This window comes from Melospiza melodia, chromosome 10, assembly GCF_035770615.1.
Source record: "Melospiza melodia melodia isolate bMelMel2 chromosome 10, bMelMel2.pri, whole genome shotgun sequence".
NCBI classification, from domain to species: domain Eukaryota; kingdom Metazoa; phylum Chordata; class Aves; order Passeriformes; family Passerellidae; genus Melospiza; species Melospiza melodia.
The window spans coordinates 22,317,074-22,339,085 of NC_086203.1; the positions used below are offsets into that span (position 1 = coordinate 22,317,074).

The 22,012-nt window shown below is 58.9% G+C and overlaps 3 protein-coding genes across 6 annotated transcripts; 1 reads left to right on the plus strand and 2 right to left on the minus strand.

The window, feature by feature from the left end:
• On the minus strand, positions 1-3,287 carry KLHDC8B (kelch domain containing 8B). Of its 2 annotated transcripts, none has more exons than XM_063164844.1 (5): positions 2,900-3,287; positions 2,193-2,357; positions 1,767-1,991; positions 1,433-1,534; positions 1-633 (listed from the first exon to the last, which is right to left on the minus strand). In XM_063164844.1, exons 1-5 carry the CDS (start codon positions 3,270-3,272, stop codon positions 437-439), a joined length of 1,062 nt encoding a protein of 353 aa, XP_063020914.1. In that variant the 5' UTR covers positions 3,273-3,287; the 3' UTR covers positions 1-436. The 2 variants fall into 2 exon arrangements, with proteins under 2 accessions (XP_063020914.1, XP_063020913.1); XM_063164843.1 differs by having other exon boundaries at positions 1,421-1,534.
• Positions 3,288-4,604: 1,317 nt separating this feature from the next.
• LOC134422611 (uncharacterized) lies at positions 4,605-8,768 on the minus strand. 2 transcript variants are annotated; one of them, XM_063164846.1, is made up of 5 exons: positions 8,573-8,768; positions 8,116-8,501; positions 7,321-7,481; positions 6,786-6,918; positions 4,605-5,317 (listed from the first exon to the last, which is right to left on the minus strand). In XM_063164846.1, exons 1-5 carry the CDS (start codon positions 8,724-8,726, stop codon positions 5,093-5,095), a joined length of 1,059 nt encoding a protein of 352 aa, XP_063020916.1. In that variant the 5' UTR covers positions 8,727-8,768; the 3' UTR covers positions 4,605-5,092. The 2 variants fall into 2 exon arrangements, with proteins under 2 accessions (XP_063020916.1, XP_063020917.1); XM_063164847.1 differs by having other exon boundaries at positions 4,605-5,299; positions 8,573-8,765.
• A 194-nt stretch (positions 8,769-8,962) lies between these two features.
• On the plus strand, positions 8,963-19,178 carry CCDC71 (coiled-coil domain containing 71). Of its 2 annotated transcripts, none has more exons than XM_063164848.1 (2): positions 8,963-9,026; positions 11,415-19,178. In XM_063164848.1, the coding sequence occupies exon 2, from the start codon at positions 11,476-11,478 to the stop codon at positions 12,646-12,648; it is 1,173 nt and encodes a 390-aa protein (XP_063020918.1). In that variant the 5' UTR covers positions 8,963-9,026; positions 11,415-11,475; the 3' UTR covers positions 12,649-19,178. The 2 variants fall into 2 exon arrangements, with proteins under 2 accessions (XP_063020918.1, XP_063020919.1); XM_063164849.1 differs by lacking the exon at positions 8,963-9,026 and adding an exon at positions 9,460-10,937.
• The last annotated feature ends 2,834 nt before the right edge of the window (positions 19,179-22,012 follow it).

Sequence of the window (22,012 nt, forward strand, 5' to 3'; positions counted from 1 at the left end):
TAAAACTCCACGTTTCATTTATTTGAGGTGCTACATCACCTCCCAGGCACTGAGCTACAGGGCACCTCTGTGCTACATGAGACATCGACTGGGTCTACGACGACACAGCACTCACTGCTACACACACGGCACAGATACGCCGTGGCACAGATGGGGCCGGACAGGGCAGTGAGGCCAGCGGCAGTCCTGCCACCGCTGCTCCCCCCACGCTGCTGCCGATGGCCATCCCACCAGGCAGGAGTTTGCCCTGGGCTTCATTGCCACAGCGCTGCAGGAGCTGGGACTTGCCACAGCTGCAGCTGCTCTGGTGCCTGGCATCATGGGACAGAGGCTTCCTGGAGCCAGGTCACCCTGGGTGAACACATGGGCGCTCACACACCCTGTCCCCGTCTTCAGGCACTTGGTGCTTGGCCAGGGCTGGTCCCCGGGGTCCCACTCAGGGCACATCACGCAGGCACAGAGCCTCAACAGCGCCACTGGGACCCTGGGCCACACCGCCGATGATGAAGAGCAGGCTGGGTGCTGGGCAGCTGGAGCAGGAGCAGCGGCCAGTGGGCATGGGGGGCAGCGGCTCCCACTTTTTTTGTGAGAGGCTGAACCCTTCCACTGAGTCCAGTGGGCAGGACTGGTTCCCTGTGGAAGACAGAACCACATCAGCCTCTGTGCAGCTCCCCCGCCCCTCACCCCAGGCTCTGCCTTTTCCCTTCCACATCCCTTTGATGCCTGAACAGGAGCTCTGAGCTGCACAGGCTTTGAGATCCCAGAGGCAATTAATGGGGGCACAAGAGGATTAGCAGAGTCCCCATAGGGATGGCTGCAGGCACTAATGCCCCACCTGCTGGCTCTGCCCCTTCAACCACTCCTCGCCCTCCCCCCCTCCCCGTGCCAGCACTCTGCAGGGATAAGGCAGCTCCAGCTGCAGCAGGACTCAGGAGCAATGCCACACTGCAGGAATGCAGCCAGCACCATTCCCTATTCCCACAGCAATCTTGGGGGTCTGGCAGCCCTCCCTGCAGGGCTGGCAGTGCTGTGGCTGGCACCAGGCTCCCCAGGCAGCCCTTCCTGCTGAATGCCCTCTGCTGAGTGACAGCTCTAACCTTTCCCCAGCTCTCTTGGGAGAGGGATGCAGCACTGCAACCCTGCACAGCGGAGCTGAGCCACTATTGGGCTGTGTGAGCCCAGAACGCTGCACATGAACAGGGAAAATCCTGATTGGGGAGTGAAAGGGGCAAGGGACACAGTGGGTCAGCCAGCGGGACAGGGCAGTAGGGTCTCCCCAGCACTTGTGAGAGCACGGAGAGATGTTGCTGCAGACAGTGTTGCAGTAACCCCCTGGCTTTGCACAGCCAACCTCCCCACTGCCATGCAGATCACTGATGTGCCCCAAAGAATGGGAATGGGAACATGGCCACACTCCTACCCCCAGCATTACCGAGGCCACCCACAGCCACCACTCTTCCTCCCAGGCATCCAGCCACGAAGTCAGCTCTCTTCTCTTTCATACGGATGGTGCGGTTTGGCTTTCTCCACACACCTGGGTATGAGAGGGAGTGAGCATCACCCGCTGGGGTTTCCCCTCTGTACACCAAGGCCACAGGTTAATCACTCCCTGGGACCAGGGAGCACAGGATTCATTCACCATGGATACAAGGGGCTGATGTTCAGAGCCCAGATAATCACGTCCCTCAGACACCTCCCACCAACCCACAGAATCATCCCAGACCCACAGAAGATGCTTCCTCCTCACCCAGAGACATGGAGCTCACCCTGCGCAGGATCAAACATCTCCACGGTGTTGACAAAATGGGGACGGGAGTAGAAGTTGTGGGGCCCTGGCTGCTGCAGCCCCCCCAGGCTGAAGACAACTCCATCAGCCATGGCACAGGCAGCGAAGGCGCGGCGGCTGGGCACGCTGGGGTAGCGTGTCCAGCTCCTTGTCTCCACGTCAAAAGCCTCGAAGGCAGTGACAGGCAGCTTGCCTTGCCGGCCTCCTGTGCACAGAGGAGATGTAGCAGCCAGTGCCCCAAGCTGGCACTATTGGTGTGCTCAGCAAGCAGGATGGGGCCTGCTGGCTGCAGTGCTGGGCACTATGGAGCCACCCTGGGGTGCACCAGGTCATTCTCTGACCTGGGAACAGAGGAAGAAGAGGGTAGAGGCACAGGGGATGCTCGGTTTGCCCCAGCAGCACCTACCCAGGACGAAGATCTTGTTTCCCTGCAGGAAGGCAGAGGCCCCATAACACGGTGTGGGCATGGAGGGTAGGGGCTGCCAGTGATCCTTTGCCGGCTCATAGACACGGACCAGAGCCTGGGGAGAGGTGTCCGCACCCATTCCCCCCAGGGCATAGACAGCCCCATCTGGAAAAGAGGCAGCAGTGAGGCAGGGGGGTCTGCGGGCAGCACCGAAGGGCTGCGAGTGCCCCCATGCCCTCCAGGGCAGGCAGCAGCGCTACTGCTGAGCCCCACAGCCAGACACTGCTCCAGGGCAGCTGGGGACAGTGACTACAGCCAGGCCTGAGCCTGGCAATGCCCTGGCTGCACTGGGACCCTCTTGCCCCCCTCTCCATCCCATCCATCAGGCACAGACAAGAGCACAGGGCTATCCTCTAATTATTCTCGGCAGTATCATCTCCCTGGAGACACCATGGCAACACAGCCATACTGCCAAATCCTGCTTCCAGCGCGGCCGGCACCCCTGCCCGCTCCCACCACTGTCCTGGCATTTCCTCTGCCCTGCCCATTGCAGCCTGGTCCATGCCAAGCATCCCTGTCCAGGGAGCAGACATGGGCACCACATACAGGGACCAACCCTGGCTCCTGGCAAGCTGCACTCTACCAAGACTCCAAGGATGCTTAGCAAACTTTGGGCAAGAGTCACAACATGTTCCTCCTATCCTCACCTCTCTGCACAGCTGAGATGCCCATGGAGGGCTGAGCCAATGCCGCTTTCTTCTCCCATTTGCCCTCATCCACGTGGTAGACCTCAACGGAGGCGAGGGGGCTCTGCGCCGCATCCACACCGCCCACCACCAAGATCTGCTTGCCCAGGGCGAGGACGGCAGCGCCAGCCCGCGGCGTGGGCAGGGGTGGGAGCGTGGTCCAGCGCTGTGCTTGGAGGTCGAGCACCTCAGCAGTTCCCAGGGCTCGCCCGGCGCCCCCGCAGCCGCCCAGCACGAAGAGCTGCCCGTCGCGGTGCGCGGCGCTGCAGTACACGCGCCGCGTGGGCATGGCGGGGAAGGTGGCCCACGCGAAGGCGCCCGCGCCCGCCGCCATGGGCCAGCTCAGCCGCCTCGGGGGTCCCCGGGCTCCGGCCCCGCCGTGCCGCCCATCCGGCCCGGCTCGCCACTGGTCCGGCCCACGGCCTCCTGCGGGGAGAGCATCCGAGTCAGAGCCCAGGCACCCATCGCTCCCCCAGCCCCAGCTAGCCAGCTCCCCTTGGCGGTGCGACAGCTCCGGCTTCGCGGGGCTCCGCACTGCACCCCGGGCTGCCCGCCCACCCCCTCCGGGCTCCCGACTGCGCCCCAGGGCTCCCTGTCCGCCCCCTCCGGGCTCCCACTCCCTGGTGCTCTCTGCCCGCACGTACCAGTGCTCTTGCTTCCCGAGGTTCCCGCATCCCGGCTCCCACTACCCGGTGCTGCTGGTGCACAGCCCGCACTCACTGGGACCCTCGCGCGCCCGGGGCTCTCTACCCGCATCCCCCGGGTCCGTACCCCGCAGAGGCTTCCCGTTCACAATCCGGACCCCGGCAGGTTCCTGCTCTCGGCGCACCGTCCTCACCCCCGGCGCTGCCCGCACTCCCGCCCGCAGCCCCCGGCGCTCCGGCGCACTGCCCCGCAGCCCGCACCCACAGGGCTCCCGCCCACAGCGCGCTGGCACCGGCGTCCCCCGGGCTCCCGCTGCAACGCTCGCGCCCCCGGCGCTCCCCGGATACCCGCCCGCAGCCCCGGACGGCCGCTCCGCCGTGCCCGGACTGCCCGCTCCGCTCCGCTCCTCTCCGCACCGCCGCTGGGAGAGGGACAGGGTCAGGGAACAGGACTGGGACCGGGACCAGGACCGCACTCACCTCTCCGCCCGCTCCGCCGCTCTCCCCGCCGCTCCGCGCCTCTGCCCGCCCCGGGCCCGCCCGCTGCCGGTGGGGGCGGCGCCGCGTCCGCCCCGGCCCCCCTGCCGTGCCCCTCTCCCCCCCGCCCGGCCCTCCCGGTTCCACCGGCCCGCTGTGCCCCTGCCGCGTTCACCGGGCCGGGAAGGAACCATCGCAGGGAGAGGGGCTGGAGAGACCCTGGATCTGCCCTCCCTTGCTGTGCGCTGCCGATGCCAGAGCCATGCAGTGCCGGGCTCAAGGAGTCGGGAACCCACCGTCCCACGCTAGAGATGACCCCTATCCTGTCACCACTGCAGGGACAGAACATGAGCTCAGCCCTACTCTGAGCACGACCTTGCTGGGGTCTCTGAGCAGCATCACGAAAGGTGCACATGGGTCTCAAACCCTCCACCAACACTTTTGTCCCCACTTGGCTGAGCCAGGCAAATGAACACGCTGGGAAAGGCGCTTCCCACCCACCAGCACAGGCAGAGCCAAGGGCAAGCATAAAACTCACACAGAAATGAGCTAAAAAGGTTTGCTTTAAAAACAGACAGAAGTGACAAGGCATCCGCCGAGAACACCACACCACAAATGCCACCTGGGGATGCTGCTGCTAACACTGTACTCATCCTGGCACCTGCTCTGCACCAGCCATCATTGCAGGAGCAGGAAGTGAGGTGCAAACACTGCCAGGCTGCCTGCATCACAGGATGGTGGAAGGGACCTGCCTGGTGACTGCAGAGGGACACTGAGCCCCAGCCCTCATGCAGAAGTGGGCACCCCGGGCAACACTGCCAAAGACTGGAAAACCATTTCCTCCAAAAATCCCATCACACAAGCTCCCAGGATGCTTGTGTTTGCTCATGGAAGGTCCTGATAGGACTGAACGCCCACATTGCACATTGGAGAGGTAACAGCTTGAAGCAGGAGCCCGCCTGGGACTCTGAGTGCATGCAGCAGGAAGCGGGTGGTGTCCCAGTCTGGAGGCACTCAGCCCCATGAGGTGCAATCACTGTCCATCCCACTGCTGGCTCGGGGTGTCCTTCTCCACGCAGGCCAGGTAGTGGTCATAGTTCTCCTCGCACCTCCTCACACAGTGCAGGAAATAGTCCTCATCAGCAATGGCCTCCAGCAGATTGGTTTGCACCAGGCAAATGTTGTACAGCGCTGAGGTGGGCACACTCCTGGGACTGCTGCTGCCCAGCTCTGAGAATACCTGCAGGGAGAGCAGAGCCTGGCAGCAATACACACACCCCGTGGTGTGCTCTGCCCTCCCCTCAGCCAGGCACCTCCATGCTGTGTGTCAGGGGCAGAGGGCAGGGTGATCCTATCTCCACTGCAAGAGCAGGTGAAATTTCTTGAGATTTACCCCTCTCCCAGAAATTGCCTTTGACTCTTAACCAGCATGTCATACGTGCCTGGTGCTCCCTTAAGGAAACAGGCCACACCATGCAGCTGGAAGAAAACAGCTCTGTGGAGCAGCTGACTCCAGGCAAACCTCTGCCAACAGCTCTTCCTTTATGTACCACAGTATGGAACAGGGACTTCACCTTCTGATCTCCACCGTGGCCTGTTTAAAGACACCTGGCAACCTGTTTCACTCCTAGTGCTGCTCTGTCACCATCACTGAAATGGGGACAGCCCTTCAGAGCTGGTGGTGATGCAAGAGGAAGGGAGAATGGCTTTCCACCTACTGATCCTGGCTGCAGGACAGCAAGGTCCCAGCAGTGACGATGAGCCCTGCTGGGAAGATGCTTGGCTGCTGCCCAGACTCCCACGAGGTCTGCTGCTGCCATAACTGGATCCTACCTGTGTGATCCAGCATGGGAGCAGCCCCAGGGCTGGCTGCATGGCTGCCATGAGATTAGCACAGCAGCCTGACTGACCAGCCATGCAGACTACCAATGCCAAAGGAGGAACTCCTTGATCACACAAGATAGCCCGATGCTGAAATGCAGCAAGTGGAGCTGTGTGAGCCACGCTCCAGCTGCAGATCTGCATGCAGCAGCCATTGCAGAGGCTCCCCTCAACCAGGCATGGCACAGACCAAAGCCTGGTCCTGACAGGTCTGTCCAGGCAGTAACAATTCCTGCCACCAGCTACAAATGTGTAAACTGAGAAAGCTTGTATGGAAGGGAACATCCAATGAGCATCCCACCTCTTTCCATTCCCAGGCTGCCTGCCAAACACTGCAGACAATTCACTGGCTGCCGTGCTTCCCCCCTGCACCGTCTCCATATGGATGGAAACAGGCAGGGGTTGAGGATCACCCATGGACCTGCAGCTCTTGTTTGAGCACTGACAGCTGTCCAATGGCCAGGCATGGCTCTGTCTGTGTAAACATTCTGTTTCCCAAGTGTGCTCCCCACAAACACTGCCCCTTCCTTCACTCAGGCAGGTGACAAGGCTGGCAGCCCGGATATCATTGCTGCTGCCTCCAGGCACGGGGCTGACTCAGAGGGGAGCAGAGGCAGCCAGCACCTGCTGTGCATTGCTGACAGCTGATCTCACCCTCCCTGTGCATCGCTGCACCAACACTGGTGGCACAGGATGCAGTGACATCAGGGCTATGCCTTGACCCCCTCTGCAGCCTCATGCAAAGGGGACAAAACATGTCTGACCTTGCCAGGGATACCCCAGTGCAGGCTGCAGGGATACCCCAGTGCAGGCTGCTGGTGCCAGAGGCGCCTTCAGCCACCTACCTGGGGGTGAACAATGGTGTCTCCATCATCCAGCCGGATGTTGTCATCAATGAAGATGTGCTGAATGTCAGGATCATGGGGGTCTATCCACAGGGGCTTCCCACCCCGGGAAGAGAACTGATTTCTGGCCCACCTGAAACAGTAAGTGGAGAAGGAACAGTCGGGGCAGGAAGAGGGTGACAGCTCCCAGGAAATGGCAGACTGTACTGCGGGCCCAGGGCACCCTCTGAGCCAGGGAAGCAGGATGGAGAATGTCCTGTCCTGCTGCCCATGCCCTCCCAGAAATGAGGCATTTTGCATCAAGGTGACAAATCAGGGGGCCTTTGGAGAAAAGCAGAAGGTACACCAGGGGATGGGGACCTCAGGAATGGTGTGAGAGTCCCTTCAGGCTGCCCACAGGCAACATGGGAAGTGCCTAAGTGATAGAGACCCCAACAACATAAAGGCTTCAAAACTAGGAGCTATCCCAGAAATGAAGAGAATCACAGGAAAGAACATAATGCCCAAGCCACTTTCTCAGTGCCCTCTTTCTCACCAGTCAAAGTGGTCTTGGAAGCCTCCAATTCCCTCAAAGGAGCTGAAGAAGTTGTAAAGCTTTCTTTTGTCTTCCCGGGTGGCCAGACGCTCTGCTCCATGCGTTAGCACCACCTCTTTCTTGCTGCACCGTATCTGGCCAGGGGTAAGGTCCACAGGGAGCTGCAGGACCACAGAAAATGGGGAAGGAGAAGTTTCCAAAGCAGACAGGTTGTTTCACTGGCAGAGACACTAAGCAGCAGGGTGGAGACTCCCCACCACTACAGTGTGGGAGGATGGTGCTGGGAAGATGACAAGAGGAGGCATGGAATGCATCCAACCAAAAATCATCCCCTCCCCAGGGATGGAAAGGAACGACTTCCCCAGGGATGGAAAGGAATGTCCTCCTAGCTGCACACTGCCCCCATTTCAATCTCTGCTATCTGAAAACACTCCAAGGAATAACTAAAGCATCTTCTAGAGCTCATTCCCAGCACTCCTGCCCAGTGTGCTGCCAGGGGAGGAGAGTGCAGCTGTGATCGGCTCTGGGCCAGGGAGCCCTGCTCTGCTGCAGTAGCCTCTCCTGGGGAGGAGGAATGCTCTGTCCAACATGGGATACCCCAAGAGGAGACCATTCCACACAGGATCTGCACACACATGCCCCCCCACAGCTCACAGCTTCATCCAGAGAACTCCATGCTTTTACAAGCAGTCTGGCCAAGCATCTGGAGAGCAGTCTGACGTGGGGGGGGGGGGGCTCCGTGGGACCATCCGGCTGCCCTTCCCCATCACCACGGACCCTCAGGGCGCCACTCACCGCCACGTCCCGCAGGGCAGGGAACTGCGGGTGCTGCCCGTCCAGAGCGCTGCGGACGGCCTGCAGGGCGCGGGGCAGGTCGGTGCCGAAGGTCCTGAAGACAACAGCGAAGGCTCTGCCATCCCGGTGCAGCGCGTCCAGGAGGCGGAAGAAGGAGGGCAGGATCAGGTGGTAGCGTTTGCCGGGCTCCCCTGGCACCGACAAGGCGTCGTGCGGCCGGTCCGGCCACTCCAGCAGCCGCAGGTGGCGGGCGTGGAGGTCACGGAAGCGCCGGCCCGGGCCGGCCTCGGTGAAGGCGGGGTCCCGGCCGTGGCGGCTGTAGTAGCTGAGGGCGCCGGGGCACGGGGGGCGCAGGGACGGGCGGTCGCTCACCCACTCCCACTCGCCTGGAACAGAGGAACGTGCTCAGCCCCCGCACCGCCACACTGGTCCCCGTACCCCCGGCCCCGGCGCTCACCGGCAGCCCCGGCGCGGCCCCAGGTGACGGTGCTGAGAAAGGTGTTGAGCGCCGCTCGTGGGGCCTGTCCCGTCACCGTGTCCGCCACCACCACCGTGTTGTTCAGGTCCACGTGCAGAACCAGGCGCCGCCGTCGCCCGGCCCCGCCACTCATTGCCCCGACACCGGCCCCGTTACCTGGTGACGGCGCCGCTTCCGCCCGCGCCGCTTCCGCCCGCCGCGCCCCCTGCCGGCCCGGGACGGCCCTCGCCGCCGTTGCCGTGGTCACGGCGGGGCCGGAGGCGGAGGGGCGGAGCGGGGGGGCGTGACCGAAAGGGCTCCGTGACTGTGGGCGTGACCGCGGCCCGCGGAAAGGGACGGGAAGCGGAAGCAGGGCCGCTTCCGGCGCCCCGCGGGCGGCCATGTTGGAGCGGCGGGTGCGGCGCAGCGGCGGGCACGGGTCTGGCGGCAGCCGGTAGGTTGGGGCCGGCGGGCCCGGGCCCCACGCCGGCTCCCGGGCGAGGGCGCTGCCGAGCCGCCCGCTGGGGCGGCCTGGGAGCGCTGGAGGCGGAGCCGCGGCGCTGAGGGCCCCGCCCCGGCCCCCGCCCCCCCGGTCCCGGGAGCCGGCGCGGGCCGAGCGCGGGTGCCGCACCCCCTGTCTGCACCAATCATCTCCCGCAGCCCTGCCGGGAGGGGCCGGCCCAGGCGGCCTGCCCGCCCCGGGGTCCCTCCGCCGGCGGGCCGAGCCGTGGGAGGGTGCAGCGGGAGCGAGGGACGGGCGCTCGGGAAGGGGCATCGCCCGCGCCGAGGGGTGGGCCGACAGGAGAGGCCGAGCGAGGACCTGGCGGCCCCGTCGAGCCCTCCCTGGGACTGCGCACCGGCCTCCGGCTCCACAGGCTGCCCCAGCCCCGCGTCTCGGCCCTGCCGGCAGCCGCTTTCCCCTGCGGTGCACCGGGAGAGCCCTTTCCGTGCTCGGACAGCCGGGCCTCTAAGGCGGTGCTAGCCTCGACCTTCCGGTGCTGTGCTCCCGTAGCCCCCCACAACAGTGTGGCACGGGAGGGAACCGGCTGTCAGGAGGTCAGACTGTCCCGGGGTGCGTCTGCTCGTGGCCGGCTTTCCTCCAGTACAGCTGGCACTGCACCAAACAGCACCGAGCGGTTGGATGGTGGAAAGTCCTGTTCCCATGAAATGTCACAGCCAGAACACCCCTTCAGATGTCCCAGCTGCTCCTGGGCTTGCTGCAGCCTGAAGATGATCCATTTTGCAGCCTGTTGAGCTCATGTTGTTACTTGTGTTTCTTCATTGGTCTCTGCCTCACCACATCAAAATTACCATTACACCTTCTCTGGCTTTCCTGTGCTGGCACTGCTTGGTCACTTTGGAGGTGGTGACTCTCAGTGCTGGCTGGTGACGCTGTCTGGGGCTCTGTGGGATCACCTCCCTGCCTGCCTCCCCTCCTTCGTGGGAGATCCCCCGCCTGCCTCTGAACAACTGCATTATCCTCCTCCAAATCCCTCTTTGGCCGTGACGTCTGCAGAGCACTTGACTGAGATTAGTCTGTCATGTGGAGGTTCTTACTCCCCCACTGACCTGTGCTTTCCCTTCTGTGGCTGCTCTTGCCTTGTGTCTCTTCCCTGCTTGTGCAGCTGGCGGCAGCACGGGCTCTGCTCCTGTGCTGTGTGAGACCAGAGTTCTGGGGGAACGTGGAACATGAACAGTTCCTTGTTCTGGCTGCTCAGGCACTGACTTCTCCATCACAGCTTTCTTGCCTGTGCACTGCCCTCTCCAGAACTGTCTCTGACACCACCTGCATTTCCCTGATCAGGTTTTTTAGCTGAATCTTCATTATTATTTTGAGAGTATCAATAAAGCAAAAGATTTTATGTTGGTCTAGCATCCAGCTGTGGAGCTGTGAGGCCACCAGGATCTGAGTTCTCTTGAAGGGCTGCCCTTCAAGTCCTGCCTGGACTGCCCTTTAGTGCCTATTTTTTATTGAAAGCAATAATTGATGCTTTTATGCTGGGCAGGCAGCTGCACAGTGCCCTGAGTATGATCCCAGTGTTGTCCCTCAGGCCTTTGTACACTTGGCCCTGGTGATGTGTGTTTCCTTCATACCGCCCTGCTTGAATTTCCTGCTTCCTCCTCACTTGGCAGCAAGTGTCCTTGGATCAGCACCAGTTTGCTGTGACAGCAAGTTGTGGACCATTGTTCAAACAAGAGAACAGCAAGGAGCAGTGCTGCCTTGCCACAGCATTCAGCATCAACGAAGCACAACTGGAACAGCCTCCAGCCCTGCTGCCAGGTCTCCAGGAGGAAGCTGCAGCTTTGGCAGGGGACTCTGAATCAATTTTTGAGCGGCATCAGTTAAGAAGCTGAGAAATTGAAGGTGGTGCTTTGATGCAGTTGAAGTACTTAGGCATTTCTTAGTGTTGAGATGGCTCAATGGTGCTGGTTGAGATGTGTACACAGGGAAAAGGTTCAGTTCCTTTTGAGGGTTCAGTTTTTCCCCGTGAAAATGAGATCTGTTTGTCCAAAGCTGGGGTGGGTCAAACTCAAACTGGAAATGAGCTGCAGATTTTGCTGAGTTAATCATTGGAGTCCTTCATCTTGGGGTGGATTGGATGGGATTTCCTGAAATCTTTGTTTAGGTTGGAGGATATTTTTGTGAGAGATGTTTTAGTTTTATTTCAGAGATAAATGAGTGACAGGTTTTTCTTGGTGATGCTTCTATGTTGGTTTGAGCCCAGAATCTGACCCAGGGTTTGCAACCAGCCACGCCTGGGCTTAATGGTTTCAGGTCCCATATTAAAAACTTGGATAATTTCAGTTGCTGTAAGCTAACTGTCTTCTTTCTCCTTTTGAGGTGTCAAGGGTTGTTTTTCCAGTAATTTGGACCTTTTTGAAGCACCTGCTCGCCGAATGCCATGAATATTGCAGTGAACCATGAGGAAGAAAAAGCTGTCCATTCCTGGTCAAGAATTTCCTCTGCAGGGCAGAAAGTTCTGGAGGAAGCCCTCCGAGTCTTCAACCCGATGTCCAAGGATCTTTCGGACACAGAGACCCAACTGGTGGCCTTCATCCAAGGCCTGAAGGAGGAGGGCTACCAGCCCACGATTCTGAGGAGTAAGGATGTGTACGGGTACAGCTCGTGCACGGCAGTCACGCCGAGTCAGACGGGAGCAAACACTCAGCGCAACTGTGCCAGCACCACTGAGCCCACCCAGAGTCCAGCCAGGAACTCAGGGGCAAAAGTGGCCCCTTTGCCCACCAGCATGCCAGTGAGCTCTTTGAAAGTCTCCAAAGGGGATTCCAGAAATCTCCTCTTGAGCTCCTTGAAGCAGACAGGATCTGGCACATCCAAGGCGGCGACGGTGGGCTTCCCTACAAGCATGTATCCTGACGTGTATCCAGCTATGAGACTGTCAGTGGTTCTGGAAGCCCTGGTGCCACTGAAAACTGCCACGTCCTGTTTGGAGTCCAAGTACACACAGGGGCGTCTTGGCATCTCTCCCTCAGACCTTAAACTCCTCAAGACTTCAAGTGCACCAAGGCAGTTTTCTTCAGGCAAGAGCACTAAAATAACCGAAGGCAAGGGGTACAAGCGTTTGGTTAAGAAAGCTCCCGATTCTGGCACCCGTGCTTTAAAGCTTCTGAGGGGACCAAAGGGTGGAGTGCTGCAGGAGAGCAACGCCTGCAAAGCCTCCGGAGTTCTCAACGGGAGAGTCGCAGGCAGCTCGTCCCAGGACTGCGCCACAGCGCCACAGCCCAAGACCTTGAAAATCAAAGATAAGGAGGTTCTGCTGGGAAAAACAGAGTGGAAGGACAGCAGCACTTACCAGGAGGGCACTAGGCAGAAGAAGAGAAGAGCTACAGAGGCAAAAGAAGCACCACAGAGGAAAAAAGCAAATACCATTCCTGTCCGAAAGAAAACTCGAAAGGCTCAAAGCTCTTTGAACCTGCTGAAATTCCGGACCATCAAGGTGGGCAACTCTTCCTCTGATGATGAAGTGAGGAGGAGAGCACAGAAGATTCTTAGGGTCAACTTGTCCCCTGTGATCCAAATTCAGCCCTTGTCCCATTCTCATAGTGTCCCCTGAATTTCTTCACTTTGTCACTTTTTTTTGTAAGTAAGTAAATACGAGCCTGGCACCAGAGCACAGAGAGGCCTAGGAGTGACTCTGTGTCTCTGGTGCCAGTATGCCCACTAACCTGCAGACAGAGCAGCCCACTCACATGCTGTTCCTGCCTGTCTGCCACTGCTGTGCAGAACTGGCTGCAGAAATCCAAACCCCTGTTTGGGAGTGTGGGACAGTGACTGTGGCCAGCATTGAGCTGAGCAGGCCGGAGAGCTCACTTCTCACCACGCTCCCCTGAACGTGGCAGGCTGTGCTCTTGTGCAGGGGAGAACAGGACTTTCTCATAACATTGATGCACTGTGATATTGCTCTTTTTCAAGCTGTACATTTACTGGTTTTCTTTTGATCAAATTTTATAACTTTATTATCTATATATCTATATATCCATATATGTGCATATGGCCCAGGAACTGTGGGAAGATGCACTTCCTCTATCCCTTTGGGATTGGGTTTGATAGCTTTTGTTCCTCCTTCCCTTCAGCTAGCCTTTTGTTGAAAGGTGCCAGAATTCCTTTGTGGTTCATTGTTGTGACAGTCTGTCCTGGGCTCCCTTGAGCAGCTCAGAGGCAGCAGCAGTGTAGCCAGTTGTTTGTCTCCAGAATGCCAAACAACCTGGAGAATTACCAGCTGGTAGTTTTAATTCTGTTTTCAGTATAACCTCTGCATAACAGTGGGGGAGTGTCACAGGGCTGCAAGTCTGTCTGACATCTTTGGGCACCTCCTCCCTTTGTGGGTAGCAGAAGTTTTGAACACATGGTAGGGATTTGCCTCCAAAGAGGATTCCTCCTCAGCACCCAGCATTACTCTGCTCTCCTGTACCCCAGGTGCAGCTGTGCATCACCAACTGTGACTGTTAGAGCCAAAGGGCTGGAATTGTTAGCATGAACTGTGTAGTGTCCTGCCCCCCATGTAACTGCTCTGCTGTTGCTGGGTGTTCCAGGAGCAGATCCCAGGTGCTGGTAGAGAACTGTTGGCTTTGGCTGGAGTTAAACCACAACAGAGACACACGCTGTGTTTGAATGCTTTAGCTACATCCTGCCAGTCCCAGACTCAGTGGGATACTTGAGCCTGAGTTAAAGCAGAAAAGTGAAAAATTTGGGAGCACATACACCAGCACTTAAACACAGAGAGTCACTTTCTGTGGTTTGTGGGGATGAAGCAGTAGGAGGGGAGATGGGCATCATGTGGGGGGTGGCAGCCTTGCTGTGCCATCAGGGATGTTGTGAGAAGGTGTGTGGCAGGTGTGAGAGCTCTGTGTGGAGGGAGGAGTGCAGGCTCTGCCATCCCTAGGAGGCACTGCAGAACCGCTGCACACGGCTGCTGTCACCTCCCTGCACTGGGCACGCTGTTGGATCAGAACACGGCTCTGTGCTCTCTGCACTCCACAGGGAGGGATCTACTAATCCCAGGAGGAACACCTCACTGGAGCAGTTAGTGCTGCTGCTGTCACCTGGAAGGGACAGCCTGCTCTCCTGGGGAAAGGAAGAGGCTGGGTATGGGCCTGGCTCTGTATATCGCTGTCTGCTCAGATGTCTGCAGCAGTAGTGTAATCCACTCATTCTCTCACCAGCTCAAAATACCAGTTGTCTGACCTAATAATCTCTGTGGACACTGGCTGAAGGGATGAGCTCCCCAGGGAAGTCCCAGGTCCTTTTATTTGAGCCCCACCCCCGAGCACCTGGTTGGATTTCAGTGGTTTATAAAACGGGTCAGTGTCTGATCCCCAGCATAGAAAGGAAGACTGGTGTGAAGAGAAGAGAGGAGGTTCATGACAGGGTGAGAAGGCAGGGAAGTTGAGAGTTCTGAGGTGCATCTGGATTCTCCTCTCACCCACATAGAGCAGGGTGGAGGTTCACTTTCACTAACCCACCTGGTCTAGCGTAAAGTGTCCCTGCCCATGGCAGGTTGGTTGGAGCAAGATGGTCTTTAAGATCCCTTCCAACCCAAGCCCTTCTGTGATTTTATGATTCAGGAAATGATTGCAAGCCCTGAACCCCAGACTTGGGTTCTGAGTTGCTGTCAGAGATCATAACTTGCAGTGTTTGAGACTGACCTGTGAATGCCGCTGCTTGGCTGCCAAGGAGGAGGAAATATTTTCTTCTGCTTCTGTGTTTTAAAATGCCCTGGCAGAGAGTTCCCTGTCCTGACCTGGTGCTGGATGAACAGGGGCTCTCCATCACTGTCAACTGGCCAAAAATTGCTTTGTTCCTTTTGTTCCCACTCCTTCAGACCTTTCTCATTCCCACGCTCTCAAATGCCAGGTCTTGAAGTCCTGCACTGGTGTTTCTCTTTTGGGCTGTTTCCCGAGGAGGGCTCTGAACTCCTGCCTGTGGTATTGCTGTCAGGCTTCTCAGCAGCTTCCCCCGTTCCCAGACCCTTATAAGGGCACTGAGAGCTGTCTTTGGAGTCTCCTTATGCAGCACAGGCGTCCCAGCTGAGCCCTTGGCCTCCGCTGGGAAAAACAACGTGCATCAACAAGGCTGAATCCAGGTCGGAGCCTCTTTTCCTCCAGCCTGAGTGGGAAGCTGAGCACCTGAGGCCAACTTACCAGGGCACATCCCTCCTCATCACTGCGTGTCTTCTCTCAGCTGTACTGCTGCCTGCCTCTTCACTCTTTTCTATCACCTCTTGTCTTTCACAGCTTGGGTCTCTGCCAGTCAAGGACTTGACTTGTATTGTTGCTTAACACATCCAGCACAGCATCCAGCCTTTGTGCTGCCGTGCCTTTCCCAGCACTGAGCTGAGTTCTGTGCGTGCTTGGTGGTGACAGTTTGCCCTGTGTCCTTCCAGGCACCAGCAAAAGGTGTTCTGCTCCACAGAGAGAGACAAGCTTTGGAAACACCTCTGTGTCACTGAGGCTGCTGCCAGGGAAGTGAGCACTCCATAGCTGTGTGCTCAGGGACTTGCTCATCACCAGTCCCCTCTGTCAGCTCCCCTGTGCATCTCTAACAGACCACAGGGCCCTGAGCAACAGGGCAGTGCTGAACCTCCATTCCCTGCCCTCCTCTTGTCTCTTCCTCCTCTTGCAGGTGCTTTGGGAACTTGACTGAAAGGGTTGCAGGTTGTTAGAGAGGGGCTTTACAGCCTCTGTGCCAATGCCAGCAAATGCTGCCCTGGTACCAGCCAGCACTGGCAGAGGGGGTGCCTCAGTCTGGCACAGGTTGGCTCCCCCATCCTTCAGCTCATGCCCAGGTGTGGGTGCTCCTGGTGCCCTGGGCATGTAAGACTGTTGTGCACAAGGCTGCAGAGGGGCTCTGTGTGCATGTTGCTCTCTGCTGTTCAGGGTAGATGAAGGGTTTGATCAAACCAGAGCTACCTAAGACCTGATCTAGCCAGAGGTCTCCTCCACAGGTCCCTTCTCTCCTGTGTTATTCTGTGGCAGCTGAATAACACTTGCAGGGATCTGTGCAACAGTAATTGGCAGGCACAGAGAAATGCATTGCCCAGAGCGCTGTGGTCTCTGCTGAGCATGTGGTATGCACCTTGTCCAGACCTGTTTCTGTATTAGTCACTTTGAATTCATCCAAGTGCCTAACCTGGCCTGTGTTGTTCTGGGCACTGTGACAGCAGAGAGCTTTGGAGACTCTCTTAGGAATGCTTTTAACGCATGGATTTGTGCCACTGTCACTTCTAGAAATGATTCGGCTGGTGGTCAAAGGGCTCTTCTTCCAACTGATTTTTTTGGAAATAATTTCTCCTTTTGTTCAGCTGCCAAGGAGCAGTTTATGCTTCCTCTCCAGCAGACAAGGTCCTTGAGCTTCCTGCGTGCTTCAGATGTCCGTCAGCAAGGTCCGTGGGGAGAGCAGCCTGTCCGGCAGGCAGCTGAAGGGGAAGCTGACATCAGATACCAGTTGAAATCACAATGTTAATTGGTAGAAATGTTCTGAAGCTCATGTCCACTGTGATTAGATTTCACCATCTGCCACTGCTTATGGTTGTAGAAGTTTCTCCTCAGCCTCTTCCCTGCAAGCCATGTAGTATGTTGCTGCTGCTGCTTCTAAACTATTTGCATCCCCATGAGCCAGCTGCTGTAGCAATCCTTGTACAGAATTTCTTAAGCACTTTTTTGCAAAAAAAAGAAGGGATTATTTTATTACTCCTGCTTGGCAGCCCATGAGTAGTATTTCAGTGTGTGGAGGAGTTGTGCTCCCTGGAGTGCTCACCTCACTGGGCAGCTCTCAGACCAGGTCATAGTACCAGGGCTGGGGTTAGTGGGCTGAGATCCCCCCAGTGCCTGGTGCTTCCTTGCATGGAGTTCAGCCAGTTGCCAGCTAGGAACATGCCAGGGGAATCAGCAGCAGCACGACACAGATGGGTGATGCTGCACATGTGGCTCCAAGGTTCTGCTCCACAGCTGCCCATGGTTTGTGGCCTGTCCTCCAGGCCCCCTGGTACACCAGGAGCATTTCTCCACTCCAGCTCCAGGTGTGGCAAGAGGGGCTGGGAGGCTCTGGGTTTTGGAATTGAGGACAGAGTTTGTGCCCTTTAAATTGTGACTTGTGCTGTGTTCATGGCCAGAACTTGCCCGCATGTGGGGGGTTCAGCCAGCCCAGCAGTTCTTCCCCTTTGGATCCAAGTTCCCTGCCCTGTCTTTGGCCATGGCTCAAGGGATCCCTGGGTATGGAGAGCAGGTTTGTCTCTCAGCTCCAGCTGGGCAGTGTGACTCGAGCTGGGCGGCTTCCCGGGCAGGAAGGCAGGTTCTGGTGGGAGGATCCTTTTTTTGGCTGTGGTTGGCAGGGTCGGTGCTGAGCTGTGGAGCACCGGCTCCTCAGCCAGGCTGGTTGGTTTTTGTGGAAGTGACAGTTTCTTTTTCAGTCTTCAAAAGGGCACTGGCCTCTTTGCTCCTGTGCTCAGATGGGGATGGCCTTGCAGGAGTTAAGGTGGCCCACGGGGAGGACAGCAGTTTTGGGATATCTGGCACCTTCCTGACAATGCTGCAGCCCTCAGCTTTGCCAGCTACCTGGGCTGGCACAACCTGTGGAGAGCACAGCAGGGCAGGATGCTCCTGAGCCCTCACATTCTGGACTCTGCTAGAGAGCACCATGCTAGGGTTTCCCTCTCCTTGCAGCTTGTTCTGCCTGGAGCTGGATGCTGTCAGGAAGGTGCCAGGTGCCTTGGAAGAATCTTGTCCCAGAAGACATGAGAGGCCAGCCTTTGTCACCAGGTCATCCCTGAGTGTGGAATGAAGCTTGTCTGTAGTTGGGACACTGCTGGAGCTTGCAGGTTGGCCAGCAGCTGCCTCCAAAGCCATGGTGCTGAGGCCAGACCCCTTCCTTTACTTAGGAGCAGTAAGGAAGGCTGGTGAAAAAATGAGAAGCTGGGAGTAGGGAAAGCTAAAAATGCCAGCAGCACCTGGACAGCCAGCAGCCTGCTGCTTCTGTGTCTGCTGCAAGAGATGTGCAAAAGAGGAGCCAAGGCTGTGGCTTTCCACATCACTGTCTTCCCTCCATCCCTGCCTGGCCACAGAGCTCCCCCTACCCTGCCTGGCAGCAGTACATGGACACTGGTGCTGCAGGGGAGTCCTTTTGCAGCAGGCACGCCCCAACCCTTCATTCCCATCCTTCATCAGTCTCACAATCTGGCACTGCTCATGTGGCCTCCAAAACACCTTCCCCAGAGAGTCCCTTAAAGGCCTTATTATCGTCTGGGACTCTGTCCTTATTGTCTTAATTAGCCCTTTCCATTCCTGTGTTCCTGTGGCTACAGGCAGCCCCTGTGAGTGTCTGGTGATTCCCACAGACACAGGCACGTGGTGCTGTTTGAAAAGAGAAGGTGCTGCAAAGCTACCCCCAGAAATACCTCCCCTCCTGCCCCTGCTGCACCGCCCTGCCCAGGCCAGGACTGGGACAAGAGGAGTGTCAGTGTTTGTTCATGGTGGGGAAGGCACCGTGTGATGTCCTCTCTCCTCCTGGGTCCTGGTGCAGCTCTCCTGAGCTGAGGAGGAGCATTTCCTGAGCACAGGCATGGCAGCTGCTCTGAGTGACACGGGAGCTCTGGGTGGGCACTGCCCAGCCACTCTCTGCCAACCAGCATCTCCATGAGAGCCATCTCCACGCAGCTGCACCGACCTGCTCCAGCTGAGAGCAGCACCAGGGGCTCTGCTGTGGCACTCCTGGGTGTTGGGGCATCCCGAGCAACGCTGGGGAGCAGCAACTGCAACCCGCAGGAGGGCGAGTTACAAACTTTGTATCATGATTTTACAAATGACCATGTTGTTCTTGAGTGAACTTTTTACTGTTTCATTTGTTTGTGTAGAATGTTTCTGAAGTTCTAATAATATTTAATGTTAATATGAAGCTGGGCTGTTCCACACTCAGTGTTGTATATTTTGGAATGGCATTGCTTAGTGAAAAGACAGCGTTAGTATTATTCCACTCTTTGGAAGGGAATGGGACAAAAAACAGACTGTCATTTTTCTTAAATGAAGTGAACTTTTTGTTATGAAGTCCTAGCAGGTGTCCAGCCCTTCAGTAAAATGGTGCTCAGAACCACCCAATGTGTCCAGCGTTTCTTTGGGCTACGACAGACAGCTCCTCCCTGGGCTCCTGCTCCCAGCCCTGTGTCAGCTCCATGGGATGGTGTTTCCCGTGTGCCAGCTGCTGCATGGGGCACACTCAGCTGCAGACCACACCCCCAGCTCTTCTCCCCACATCTCCCAGGGAAGTTTGGCATTTCTCAAACTCCATTAAGGATTGCCTGGTTTTGGGTGGGAAATACCCCGGGTGGATGTCACTGGTGCCTAACTGGGGTAAATCCACATTCCTGGTTAGTTCCTAGAAACATGCAGGGTGGCACTGTGCTGGCGGGTTCTCTGCCAGCCCCAGCCTGCCTGCCCATCCTCTGCCTCCTCTCTGGATCTGCCCACTCGGCAGCCGGGACCCTCTGCCCGGCTAATTCAACAGAAGCGCCATTGTTCCACGGTGTGCGATCTGGATCCAGTGTGTGCTGCGGGGCTGTCAGTGCACTGACCCAGCGCTAATGCTGGTGGGACCGTGGCCCTGGGCGGACAGCAGCTCCGGTGCCGTGCTGGAGCTCATTCCTCGAGAAGGGAAGTGGTTAAGTAATTCTCTGCTCATTAAGGATGTTCGGGAAAGTGCTGGCTGCCTGCTGCGTGCACGGAAGTCGGTCCAAGCAGGGCTGGCCAGGCGTGAGAGGCTGCCCCTGGAGCCTAGGGGCTCTGCCGAGGATGGGGGGGACGGGGGGTTCTCTGTGCCGCTGCAAGAGTGCCCTGATCACTGCTGAAAGGTGCGGGGCGGCGAGGCTGTGGGCACGCCAGGAAGCGGGGGATGCTCGGCAGCGCTCAGCTGCCGGTGATGGGGGGCAGAGCTGCTGGCAGATCTCCGCCGGTGGAGCCGCCCCCGGACAGGCCCTGTCCCCGGGCAGACCCGGGCACCCCCACGCGTTCGGCTCTGGGGCAGAGGAAGGGATTGCAGCTTGGCATGGGAAGTCAGAGCAGCCTTCAGGGAGGTGCCTGGAAATGGACTGGGATGCCTCTCTTGTCCCTCACATCCCACTGAGAATCCTTCCCTCCCACTCTTACTTTACTTTTGAAGGCCAGAGATCCTGTTACAGTTGCCTTTATCAGGCCTCTTTGGATCTCCTCAGAGCAGATGAGGTTTGCTCGGCAAGATCCCGTGACACAGACACGCTGGCCAGCGCTGATGGCTCTTGGTCAGCTCATCTCCTGCCAGCTCTCCCAGCTCACAAGGTGGTAGTGGTGCCTGACCACCAGCCTGCCGTGCTGGGCCCTCGCTGGGCACAGCCTGGCCCCTCCTCCAGCCTTCCCAGTGCCGTGCATGGCTATGGGGAGCTGGTAGTGCGCTGTGCACAGCATCTCTTGTCCTGCTGAGGTGCCTGGCTGTCTCAGGGTGTCCCTGGGGGTGTGGGTTTTGGCATCCCTATGGCCGAGAGCCGCTTCTTTGTCTGCCCATGACCTTGCTTGGCGGCGGGTGGCCAGAGCATGGCCTTGGCGTGGAGAGCACACGGCTCCTCTTCCTTCCTTTGCCCTCAGCCTTGGCTAATAAAAGGCAAGGCACTATCCCTGCGTGACAGTGAGGGCTCTGTGGAACCCGGCCCTGGTGCACAGCCGTGCTCCTTGCAGGGCTCAGCACCCAGCCCGGCCGGTCCAGAGGATTCCAGACAGCACCGAGCAGCACAGGGTGAGTGGGGCATGGCAGTGCCCACAGTGCCAGCGCTGGGTGTGAGCAGGATCCATCTGGCAGGGTACCGGGGCAGTGCAGGGCAGGGCTCCTGGTACCGCTGCTAGAGACGCGCCCGGCAGAGGCACAGACGGGCCCGCGCAGTGCGGGGCGAGTCCCAGCCGGGCTGCCTGTCTCAGCAGCCCCACGTGCTGCACAGCCGGGCACAGCCGCCCTGTGGGAATGCTCTCCCGGCCCGCCTAGGCACAGGACACTGCTGTGTCACACGGGGCCACCGCCAGCCTGTACCTTCCTCTGCCTCACCTTGGCTAAAGCTCGGTGAGGGCAGGTCCCTCCCCTCGCCTGGCACGGCTGCCGGAGGAGGAGACAGGCACCGGCCGCCCTCCTCCAGGAACAGCAGCTGAACCCAGCCCGAGCCCAGCGGGCCTCCGACTCCGCAGCCCACCCGGGCCACCAGCCACCTGCCCAGCGCCCCGGGCTCCCACGGGCACAGGTAGGAGCCGGTGCGCCGCAGGGGAGATCCTGGGCACGGCACAGCTCTGGGGCATGGCACAGCCCTTGGCACACGGCGCAGCCCATGGCACGGGCTGGCTGCTGGCTACTGGCGAGAGGCAGCACACAAGGCAGGAGCTGTGGGGTCCCTTGGCTGTGACGGGCTGGGTACCCCCACCCCTGCCATGCGCTTCCTGTGGCTGGCGTGCGCCGGACTTTGCCCAGGGAGCTGTAGCAGTGGGCAGGGACAGGTACCTTGGGAGGGAGGGGACGTTCCCGTACGGCAGCATCGCCGCCGTGCCCGGGTGAGTTCCTGGTAGAGCAGATGCCCTGCACGGCTCCACCCTTCAGCGTAGCCGTGCAGGTGCCTTCGCTATGGCCATCCCCACCTGAGGCGAAGGATGATGCAGTGACCCCTGTGCGGCTGCACCCGCCGCTCCCCGGAGCATCAAGCACCCACCCATCCCACCATGCTGCCCCCACGCCTCACTGCCCGCGGCGGCCGGCACGTTCCTGCCGGGAGCCCGAGGAACGCGGTGCCTCTGGCCCGCCAGCCCACGAGGCGCCCTTTTGTTCGCCGGCGGGGCCCACCGTGCCGCCTGGGGGCCGGGGCGTGCCCGGGCTGCCGACGCCTGGCCGGCCTGGCCTCCGCGGGCGGGCGGGCGGCGGGGGCC